Here is a 12,500-nt window from a genome sequence, read left to right as displayed (position 1 = left end):
GTGCAGTGCAATGTGGGGGATGTGGTGTCGTGCCAGAGGAAAATGGCATTGCGAGTCAGTCATGATGCTCTTTGTGCATCCAAAGAAGATGGGATAGAGAGGTGGATAGGAAGAGGAGAGAAGATGCGGAAGGTGAAAGATCCCGAACCTAACCGTGTAAAGGTCTGTTTGTGTAGCGTGGACCTCCGTGGGATGCTCCACCTGAGATGTGGCGAGTTATCGCCTGCTTAATCATTTTGCCGGGGCTCCTGGCAGTGTGCGCTCCGCGCTGGTCCGTCTGGCTACACAGGGGTGGCAGAACGTTAACAGCATGGCAAGGAATCTCAGCAGTCACCCCGAGTTAGGCTCTCAAGAAGAAGCATGTCCTGGCAATCGCACACCAATAACGACACAGCAAGCGAAGAGCCAGCGAAGGTGAGACAGCGAAGAAGAGAAGAATAGCAAGCAATGAAGAGCAGGCAATGAAGAGAGGAGCGCGAACAGCTCCGCACCTCCCGTTATAAGCCCCGGGCAACTGGTGGGGTGATGACCCAAAGCTATGCATTGTGACCTGAATCCTGCTACTCTGTTGGGCCACAGCAGCCCTAGCTATGCCCTGCCAGGCTCCGGGAAAGGAAATTGTCTCAGTTGCCAATCCGCTTCAGCACGGGTCGAAGCTCTCGACTTAACATAGGGTATTGCTCCCTGAGCTGGCACCCCAGCCCTGAACATGCTCCAAGTGCAGTCTGAATGTCAAATAGCAACAGACTTTCCCCGCCACTCATGGCCCCCCTCATGAGCCAAAATGCACACTCGGGCCCCGTACCAAACTCCTGGATGGCCCGCCCATATTGCGACCCTCCTCGTTGCCCGTCTTGCTGTGGTCTGGCGACTGGATGAGAGTCGCATCAATTACGCCTGCTCACCCAGTACGACCCCAGCGAAATGCAGTCAAGCTATTCACGTCTGTTGCTTGGCCCAGCATCGTGCAGTGCTGAGGACAGCCTGAGTCGTGCAGTACTCCTCTATATAGAGTGGTGAATTGTAACATGGCAGAGGTACGAGGAAGTGTGGGAATATATTTCCCGTGTGTGGGAGGCGTTTGTAGTCGAAGTGGTGAGGCTTGGTGAGCGAGGTGTGAAGCAAGGTGAGATGCCGGTTTCAAATTGGCATGCAGATTTGAACGAAATAATGGAGCGCGATGCCCGTGCGCAGGTTGCGTAGTATGTAGTGGAGGGAGTGTCATGGTTCCAAACTGGCAGGCATCATGATGTGCTTATTATCAATCGCATATTGAATGGCGTGTGTGCTTGCTTGCTTGTTTTGTACCATGGCTAAAAGGAAAGGGTTGGAGTTGAAATCAGAATGAGATGGAGATAGTTCATAGACCTAACTACGAGACCCACGCAACGCACTTCATCCCATCAACCCATCAGACATGATCGGAGGTCTAACTGCACGAGGACTAATGAAATAACTGCCTGAATCACTATGTTGGCTGCCATTGCCTTTGAGGCATGTGGTTTTGTCGAACCACATTATTAAAAATGCACAGCCAACCAAAAATGACAAAAAAACTCAACCAAACTCGCACCTATTTTAATACAAACTTGCGTGAACCGATCAAGTCTCAAAGCAACGTTTCATTTGTGACACAAAAACTTCTTCAAAACACAGTGAACAATCAATTGTGTGGACCTGCTTTATCCTGCCTTGTGTTAATCCACGTCCTTATCAACACACTGATGTTTGGAGTGGAAAACAAAATTATTACTTTTCTCACCGTTGTTCATACTAACCCGATTGATTGTCTGCTCCTTCTGCATTTGTTTCCTGCGTAATCTGGTAAAATAAATTTGTGCATAATAAAACTTGGCAATTTATTGGGGATGTGTTGGACATCCGGGTTTGTCCTCCATGATGGTGTGATCTGGTCACGTGGTCCTGTTGTACGCGGGGTTGGAATTTACGTTTTGTATCACACTGTTTTGTATATACTGTATGTGCAAATTCCATTAATTATTATTCTCCATATTCTCACAATAAAGGTTGTTTGAAAATTTGATGCCAAAAGTTAATATGGTAAAAAGGACGGACAGGATGATGATGATAATAATAATAATAATAATAATAATAATAATAATAATAGGACCACGGGTCCTTTGCTCACCAGGATCAGGAGGAGCAAGTCAATAACGTCATAAAATATCGAAATTTTATTCATGTGCAGAATCTAGTCATGTGATTGATTGAATGAAAGCCCCCTTGATGCTGATTACAACGATACATGTTTACAGGTCATGTTTTTACAGGTTACAGGTCATGTTTTTACAGGTTACAGGTCATGTTTTTGGCTGAGGGCATGGCTGGGCTGCTGATGCAACACCTCCTGCAAGTTATGTCAGAAATTTTTTGTTTAGGCCCAATTTCAACACGTTTCAACATGAGCGCAGATTTTGATGCACTCAATACACCTTCGTTAGGCATCAGATATGAAGCTTGTGGCCAAGTTTCATCAAAATCATGTGTTTGGTTCATGCGATGACTTAAGTGCTTACAGATTCACTGACTGACTTACCTACCGACACTCCTCGATCGCATAAGCACATCAGACTAAAGTCCAAGTGGGCTCATAAAAATAAAAACCAATGTCACCTGCAGGGTGACCCGTATCTTGCCAAAAGGTGACCACGTGTGACTTCTTTAAGGTCACACTGAGGTGAACAGAACTGCTATCCACCAGGAGCAACTCCTTGAGGAATATCTACCCACGAGAGATTCCGATGAGAATCGTTCCACAGAGTAACCATGAAAAATATGCTTTTGCCTCATTACGTCACCAAATGACGTCATAATGTCTCAAGCTTGACATATCTAGAAAGCACTCATCGAGGTGTTCAATTTGAGGTTCTACACGATATGGTTCCTAAAACTTGAAAATTTGACCTTGGGGTCAAATATGTTTGGCCTCAGGCATTAACCATGAAGGTCAAGGCCAATCGCCACCAAAAATTAATCAGCTGAGTGCCAGACCATGAACTATATTCCCATGAAGTTTGAAGACGATCCGATCAAAATTACTCAAAAAAATAAGGGTTTCGTCGACTCCCCTGATTTGCGACAAAGTGACCTTGACCTTCAAAAATTTATGCGCTGAAAGGGACCTCTATAGGACTCTGATCTGCGAAGTTACAAAAATTTCCAATGATAACTGTGCTCTGCAGAGTGGTTTATACGTGATTACAGACCAAAATAAGAAATAAACAAAAAACATATGAAGGTCAAGGCCAATCGCCACCAAAAATTAATCAGCTGAGCGCCAGACCATGAACTATATTCTCATGAAGTTTGAAGATGATCCGATCAAAATTACTCAAAAAATAAGGGTTTCGACTCCCCTGATTTGCGACAAAGTGACCTTGACCTTTGACCTTGACCTTCAAAATTTGTGCCCTGAAAGGGACCTCTATAGGCCTCTGATATGCGAAGTTACAAAAATTTCCAATGATAACTGTGCTCTGCAGAATTTTTTATCTGTGATTACAGACAAACAAACAAAAAAAATTTAAAAAGATACAAGCTGACTAACATATCTGGCAAAAACTTCGTTTTGGCAAGATAATAATAACAATAATAACGAGAGGGGGGGCACTCGGAAGAGTGCAAAACCTCCGCCGCCAATACTGCGAGGTCACTCAAGTGAACCTGATATCCCATTCATTCAATTTGACGACAACAGTGCTCACAGAGTTATAGTTTGCAACTTTCCCTTCTACTTTTAACTTTTACATACTCAATTCATTCGTACTCACTACTCAATTAGTACTCCACATACTCAATTCTCTAAAAAAAAATTGTTGGAGAAAAAAAAACTTAGACAAAATTTTGTTTTTTTTTCTCTTACAATTTTTTTGGGGGGGTTGAAATCACTTAAAACATGTACAAATGCAAAAACAAAAATTCAAATATTTTTTCAAAATGGCCGCCATAGCGGCCATATTGCACTTTGAACCAAGTCCAAAATCTGATGGCATGATCCTTGGACCATACCTAATCCCCCCACCAAGTTTTGTCGAAATCCAGAGGAGTTTTTCCGTAATACTGTTCACAAATAAACAAACAAACAGACAGGGGTGAAAACAGTAACCTCCGTCCATCTTCGATGGCGGAGGTTAATAATCATAAAAATAATAAAAAATAACTAATAATAATAACTGGACGTGCCACTTTGTAACTGCAGGAAGTTATGACCGGGTCCCAAGCCACCCCGCTTTGATGCAATCCCACTTTGATCAGACACATGACATTGGGAGTTTGGGGTGTGGAGAGAGTTGGAGGTTGGGGGTGGGGAGAGGGGGCGCGGTAATTTGGTCACAGGAAACTTGGTAATGGTAAAATGGTCACGAGGTCATTTGGTCATGGTAAAACTGTCACAAGGTAATTTGGTCATGGTATTATTATTTATTATTCACTGCATTTAAGGCTAGTAAGGCCCAAGAGCAGTAATAAACATTTTCATTTCATGGCCGGCGAATCTTGTTGGCATAATGACGTATTGACCAAGTTTACTGACTGCTATAATGGAATCGATTCTGTCTCTCAACTTTTAAATTCCGATTCCATTATAGTAGTCAGTAAACTTGGTCAATACGTCATTATGCCAACAAGATTCGCCGGCCATGAAATGAAAATGTTTATTACTGCTCTTGGGCCTTACTGGCCTTAAATGCAGTGAATAATAAATAATAATAATAATAATAATAATAATAATAATACCGTGACGAAATTACCTTGTGACCGAATTACCGTGACCAAATTACCTCATGACCGAATTAGTGACCAAATTATCTTGTGACTGTTTTACCGTGACCAAATTACCGCACCCCGTTGGAGGTTGGGGTGGGGAGAGTTGGAGGTTGGGGTGGGGAGAGTTGGAGGTTGGGGTGGGGAGAGTTGGAGGTTGGGGTGGGGAGAGTTGGAGGTTGGGGTGGGGAGAGTTGGAGGTTGGGGTGGGGAGAGTTGGAGGTTGGGGTGGGGAGAGTTGGAGGTTGGGGTGGGGAGAGTTGGAGGTTGGGGTGTGGAGAGTTGGAGGTTGGGGTGTGGAGAGTTGGAGGTTGGGGTGTGGAGAGTTGGAGGTTGGGGTGTGGAGAGTTGGAGGTTGGGGTGGGGAGAGTTGGAGGTTGGGGTGGGGAGAGTTGGAGGTTGGGGTGGGGAGAGTTGGAGGTTGGGGTGGGGAGAGTTGGAGGTTGGGGTGGGGAGAGTTGGAGGTTGGGGTGGGGAGAGTTGGAGGCTCTATGGATGTGATATGGATGCATAGTCTTGCTCTATGGATGTGAGACTTGGACTCTGACCAGGGATCTCAGACGGAGACTTAATACCTTTGGTACCAGGTCTCTTCGGAGAATCCTTGGCTATTGCTGGTCGGACTTTGTGTCCAACGAGCGGTTGCCGAGATAGATTCAAATGAGATTTGTTACCTGCATAGTCCGTGAGCGTCAGCTGCGGTTGTATGGACATGTGGCTCGTTTTCCTGACGCTGATCCGACTCACCAGATTCTCTCAGCGAGGGAGCCTTGTGAGTGGAGGAGGCCAATGGGCCGACCACGTTCCTCATGGTTGCAACAGGTTGATCAGCATCTCAAGGAGATGGGGATGGGCCAGGCATCTTCCTGGGGGATGGCCAGACAGAGGCCCCGGAGTACCGGTGGAAATGGACACACGCGCTGCTCTGGTGCATGCTGCCATACCTGATCTGACCTGAGAATTGTAGGTTGGGGGAGGGGGAGGGTTGGAGACTGGGGGAGGGGGAGAGTTGGAGACTGGGGGAGGGGAGAGTTGGAGACTGGGGGAGGGGGGAGTTGGAGGCTGGGGGAGGGGAGAGAGTTGGAGATTGGGGGGGTAGAGTTGGAGGTTGGGGGAGGGGAGAGTTGGAGGTTGGGGGAGGGGGAGAGTTGGAGGTTGGGGGAGGGGAGAGGGAGAGTTGGAGGTTGGGGGAGGGGAGAGTTGGAGGTTGGGGGAGGGGATAGTTGGAGGTTGGGGGAGGGGAGAGTTGGAGGTTGGGGGAGGGGGAGAGTTTGAGGTTGGGGGAGGGGAGAGTTGGAGGTTGGGGAGGGGGAGAGTTGGAGGTTGGGGGCGGGAAGAGTTGAAAGTTGGGGGCGGGAAGAGTTGAAAGTTGGGGGGAAGAGAGTTGGAGGTTGTGGGCAGGAGAGTTATTGGGTTAGTGGGCAGGAGAGTTCTTGGGTTAGTGGGCAGGAGAGTTCTTGGGTTGGGGAGGTGGGAGGGAAGTGTTCTTGAGATCGTGTGGTAAGGGATAGAATTCTTGGAGTCAGGGAAAGGGATAGAGTTAAAGGGGTTATGGAGGGGGGGTGCAGATAATTATTTGAATTGAGGGAAGGGATATTGGGGTGGGGAGGCTGGGGTTTGAGTTGAAGAATGAAGAGGGAGTGGAGGAGTGTGGGGGTCAGAGAATTGGGAGAGGGAGGTTGAGCTATACACCACTTGCCACTCTACCGGTGTAATATATTGTGGTGGGGAGGGAGGTTTGAGGAGTTGAAGAACGAAGAGGGAATGGAGGAGTGTGAGTCAGATAATTGGGAGAGGGGGGTTGGGTTATACACCACCCCCTGTTTTGATACAAACCATTGAACAGGCACGTGACATTTGGGGTTGTTGGGGAAGAAGAAAATTGGAGTTTAGGGGGGGGGGGGGGTTAGGTGTTCAATCCAATGTGGCTGCCAAACCACATCACCGATGACATCATCAATTTAATTATCCCATTTAATTTATCCCTACATCACCCTCAATCATTTTCAAACTGATCGGATAAAGAATGAGACGTATCGAATGACGTCATAAAGAAGGCATCAATGACATCATCGTAAAGAACACTTATTCCACATGAGTACGACTTAACCTGTGCCAAGTTTCAATTTTTTTCCCATGGATCAATTTCAGAGAAAAAGAGGTCCAAAGTATTTGTTTTTTTCCAACATGGCTGCCACACGACATGACTGATGACATCCTAATCATTAAAAATTCTACATGAGTAGTCACTCCTATGGTGAAAGTGTTGCATCAATCTGACAGGCGGTTTCAGAGAAAATGAATATAAAAGGACAAAAACCCACAAAACGGCAGCTGAAGTAAAATATCAAATAATAACTCGAAGGGCACTCGGTAGAGCACATACCTCTGCCTGGATATGGATTTATAGAATATTAATAATGATGTAGAAGAACAAGAGCAAGCATAAACAAAAGAAAATCAACAGGATACCAGCCTGTCAGGCTTTGGACCCGAATAATTATAATTTTAAAAATAAACACAATCACATGTATACACACAGCAAGGGGAATCTTGTAGAAATGTAGTTATTCCGTTGAAGTTTGTAAGCATTCTAAAATACAATGCTGAACAAAGGAAATACAAAGTTTTTTTTAAAGAAGAAAAAAAAAACTATCTAAATGGCACAGTGATGGCTACGTTTAGGGTATCCCATGTGACAAAGCATGTGTCTAGATTTAACAGTTCAGATTCAGTGTTGCTTGTGCACTGACCGATTCCTGCTAACATGGCCTACAGGAGTTCTCACGCTGAACTCTGTGCGACCCGCAGAGGACAAGCCAGTAGGGAAAAGTCAATCTGCTTCAACAAGACAAAAATGGCCTCATGGATATGCTACAAGAACTGGTTGTCATTAAAAGAGACAGCAAAACCTAGTTCGACAAAATCTTTTGACACGTTAATCCAAGGGGAGTTGCTCTCGCATCAACATAAAACGTTTTGAAATAGGAAGCAATCATAAATCAGCCCAACTCTTTGAAAACGACACCAAGAGATCCTCCACCAACTCAATGTCCACCAACTGATGCGAGCAGACAGAACAGGGAGCTTAACATCCGTCTGAGCGACGGCACATTTTGCGGTAAGACACCCGAAGCAACAGTCTCAAAAGTTTATAGTCGGGTCGGGAATCAAACCTAGACTACACGGCTCAATAGTAAATACGCTACCTGTGCACCACCAAGAGGAGCAAAGAAACCTCAAACAGCAAAAAAAAATTAATGGGAAACAAGCAAACAGTGTAGGAAAAATATATATATATATTTTTATATATATATATATATATATATATATATATATATATATATATATATATATATATGTATCTATAATACATAAAAGAGGTCAGCTTTTGATAAACCCAACTTATGCACACAAATCTCAATACACCATGATGTCTGCGGTAACATTTGGTGCATTAAAGGCTTCTGCGAAAGAATGTCGGCTTCACATGCCCTTTGATAATGAGTGTGGTGCAATGCTGCGGCCAACACACCACAGTGGCTGAGGTAAAGCGAGGTGCAATAAAAGGTTTAGAAATTTCAGATGCAGCACTTCCCAAAGGCAATTAATGCTCGATTTGAGCATCCTGTTATGCAACTCCATTTTCAAAACAGATATTTTTGTGTCCAAAAAAAAAAATTAAAAAAAAAAAACCCATCGCCGCTGTTTGCCATTATCTGCTGCCTTGTTACGCGTGCGTTTGCACGCTGCACGCCGTCATTCGCCGTTTCAGCATCTGCGCCGGTTTCCTCGAGGCATAACAAAAAAGCACACTTCGCCTTGGGCTACGGACTTGGGAAACAGATTTTTCAAATAAGCCCTGGGTCCATCCTTATTACAGGCGCGGAAGATGACAGAATGGGGCCCCAAATTCTAGCGCACATCACGGGCTCCTTGACAGCTTTGAAAATTACGACATGCTGAGAAGAGCTCGCCAAAAAACTACCGCATGCAGGACAGAAAAATCAGAGGCAGCAAATGTGGTCCGAACGTGTGTGCTCGCATGTGCATGTGTGTTGCGCGCCACTAAAATGAGCAACATTATTTTCCACACCATCAACATTTCAAAAGCTCAAATTTCAAATGTACACTCTCCAAGCACCCACACACCCATTCCACCCCTCCATCTACCCTCCACACATTTTATTGTTGCTTGTCTGTTTCTCTGTAAATAGCAACACTTCCTTGTAAGTTGCACTAAACCACTAAAAACATGATTCACCTTTGCTTTCAGTATTTCTGCAAGTTGTCCAGATGTTAACATGATTATGGTGGGGAGTGCAGCCTCAATGTTTACTTTATTAAGGATTGCCCACCTATTGCCTTTCCTATCACAATGCGCTCAGCAAGTCGCCGTATTCAAACTGCGGAAGACACGTTATATACATTTGCATTTGGGCTGGATTAACATGTTTGCAACACCATGAAAATATTGTCATGCAAGTGTTGAGCTCTATTTAAAATGTGTTTACGCATCCTTTAATCCAGAAAGTCAGCTGAAGTGTTAACACCATTTTCAAGCCAATTAAAGAGATAAAAAAAAAATCAGCACTTTTGTTGCAGAAGAGACAGACAGAGTGACAGACAGTTAAGAATGATAGATTATGGTATTTTCTGATGCTCCAGGCTGGAGTATTTCATAACAAACACTTCCCAATGAAAATACCCTTCCTCAATCCCTCCAGGCTTCAAAGTTTGCTTTTAGTTAATTTCTCCATTTCTTTCCAAACACAATACACTTTAAAAACTTCATGATTTTTGACAGTCTGGACCAAATGCAAGAGCAACAGCCATCATAAAACATAAAACATCAGCTCCCCTCCCCTCCCCCACGTTAGAATTATGGCACGAAGCAGTTCCTCAAACGATGCCATTAACATATTTTGTTCAGAGCGATGCGAGGTGTTACCAACTATGATAGGGATGATCAAAAGCAAATGCCGGGAGAAATCTGTAGTTGACAAATACCTTCAGCAATAAGGTTTCCGGTGCAAGGCATAAGCTCCAAAAACTTTGATTTATTACTTTACATCATCCATTGTGATGTGCTTGCTGTCTGGCCCAGGTGGCAAATTCTGAGGAAAGCAAAGACCCTAGACACTGTCTGGCGTCAGGCCGAGCTCGACACATGCCACGCAGAGTACTGGCACAGTGGAGGTGAAAATAGGGCTCAGAGACGATCGCACCTCAGCAAATTAAAAGGCGCCCAGAAAGGACATGGAGCTCGACAGGAGGTCTGCAGAGGCAGCTGGGCACAGCGGAGAAAGCTCGGTAAGCAGGCAGCCCTTCAGAGCCACGACAACCGAGGAACACTACAGTCGTCTCCCCCTGCCTCGAATCAGATCAACACTTTCGATCGTGAGCAGAAAAATAATAACCCCGCTCCTTCACCCTCCAACATCCCCCCCCCAACTCCCCACAAAATAAAACGAAGCTGCATTAATTTGTAGTTGGAAAGATATTTCAAAAAAACATGCGAAGCTAAATTTATACAGCTTCAACTGCAAATGGTGATTATGACAGACCACTTATCACAACATGAGTGGGTAGAGATAAGTTTATACTTTTGTATGTAGATAAATTATATTGTTGTCTTGGCTATGAAAAAATCATATGTATGGCTTCTGCAAGTATTAAAAACAATAACATGATCACAAAAAGTAACTAGAAGAGCGCGTACCTCCACCACATAATGCCTGATCACGAGAATATATCTGGCCCAATACATTTTTGAAATATCATGCCATAAATCATTTTTGGCCCTATCTTTCGACGGTGAAAAATCATTTTAAAGATTAAATAATTCTCGTCTCCAGATCCGGATTTGGATCATCACCAAAATCAAATCAATTCGTCGTGGTCGCACACCCAACCTGTCAACCAAGTTTCGTCCGAATCCGTCCACAACTTTTTGAGATATCGTGCTATATATTAGTTTTGCCTGATCTCTCAATGGTGAACAATCACTTTTAAAAATATTGGATCCGGATTCAGATCTTTACCAAAATTGAATCAATTCTTCCTTGTCACACACCCAACGTGTCCACCAAGTTTCGTCCGAATCCGTCCACAACTTTCTTTGAGATATCGTGCTAAATACAATTTTTGGCCCTATCCCTCAATGGTGAAGAATCAATTTAAAAAATTCTAGTGGTCAGATCCAGATCTTCACCAAAATATAATCAGTTTGGCCTTGTCACACACCCAACCGGCCCACCAAATTTCATCCGGATGCATCCACAACTTTTTGAGATATCCTGCACACAGACAGAACAACACACAAACAAGCAAACAAACAGAGAGTGGTGAAAACAACCTCCTTCACCTTCAGTGGCAGAGGAAAATATGGTCCTTAATATTAGGCCCAACTTAGAATAACTGTTTGATGAGAGGACTTTAAGATTGTACATCAACTCTTTGAGACATGATCACCACAAATAGTAAATGGAGGCTCCAAGTTCGAATTTTATGACAACTCCAAACATAATAATAAAAGGAGAAAGATATGAACCATCTTACCATAAAAATGTACTGCAAATTGAAAAATAAGCTCAAAAACAAGAGTACCATTGGTCTTCCACTTTTACAGCAGTTTTTCTATCAAAGCCATACATTTGCTGAGATAAAGTGAGTACAGGATTTGAATAATTTTTTTAAAATAATTGATTGTTAGAATAGTCATCAGGGTGACAGCAGTGAAGAAAGATGTGTACTTAAAGTCCATACCTTTCCTTTAACACTCTGAATAGGATCAACAACTACAGCCACTGCACGTTCTGACAATGCCTCGAAGCTCTGCTGGGTGTTGATGTCCACTCCAGAGAGCCAGCAGCCAAATCCAGGATGACTGTGATACCAACCCACCACCATCTCGGGTCTGCCAATGCATGCAAACACTCAAGTTACCAAAGTAAACATGTGAGGTACCTTGCTTCGGGGTCTATGCTGGATGAGGGCAACCACCACAGTTAGATATACGACCTCACAGCGTCGGTAAAATTAACACAGGTATAAAATCAAAATAATATAGTAATCCCCCGCTATATCGCGGTTCACCTATCGCGCCCCCACTTCATCACGGTTTTTCCCTTGGAACCTAACTAATTTTTTCTGTGGATTCCCCCGGAACATCACGGTAATAATATATAAAATATAAATTATTTAAGAAATAAATTATAATGCGTGGCGCTCGACCAGTCACAAAACGCACGAGACAAAGTTTCGCATGTGAACTTCGAATATCTTCTACGTTTTTTTTCTCCAAGCCCCACGATGTCACCCAAACGCCTTGCACCTTCTAAGGCTTCTGGCAAAGAACCGAAGTGCCAGAGGAAGGTTTATATTCACTGGATATAAATAAAACCCAATCGTGTTTATACACCGCCCAGCGTTTAATATTCACTCGATATTAAAAAAAAAACCCAATCGTGTTTATACACCACCCAGCGTTTAATATTCACTCGATATAAATAAAACCCAATCGTGTTTACACACCGCCCAGCGTTTAATATTCACTCGATATAAATCAAACCCAGTCGTGTTTACACACCACCCAGCGTTTAATAATCACTCGATAAAAACCCAATCGTGTTAATACACCACACAGCGTTTATTATGCACTCGATATAAATCAAACCCAATCGTGTTTATACACCGCGTTTATAAAAAAAAAAATA

General features: G+C 43.8%; 1 protein-coding gene across 2 annotated transcripts in view; it reads right to left on the bottom strand.

The window, feature by feature from the left end:
- PSMD14 (proteasome 26S subunit, non-ATPase 14) overlaps nt 1–12,500 on the bottom strand; it is a 169,486-nt gene that overhangs the window by 83,042 nt on the left and 73,944 nt on the right. For both annotated transcript variants that reach the window (XM_085891748.1, XM_085891749.1), the window contains exon 6: nt 11,551–11,701. In XM_085891748.1, the coding sequence (XP_085747874.1) occupies nt 11,551–11,701 (151 nt within the window). The remainder of the gene's footprint in view (nt 1–11,550; nt 11,702–12,500) is intronic.

This window comes from Eptatretus burgeri, chromosome 8, assembly GCF_056783735.1.
Source record: "Eptatretus burgeri isolate ZD-2024b chromosome 8, Ebu_testis_v1, whole genome shotgun sequence".
Classification (NCBI taxonomy): Eukaryota; Metazoa; Chordata; class Myxini; order Myxiniformes; family Myxinidae; genus Eptatretus; species Eptatretus burgeri.
The sequence above is the reverse complement of the archived record's forward strand: the minus strand, read 5'-3'. Positions and strand labels throughout refer to the sequence as shown.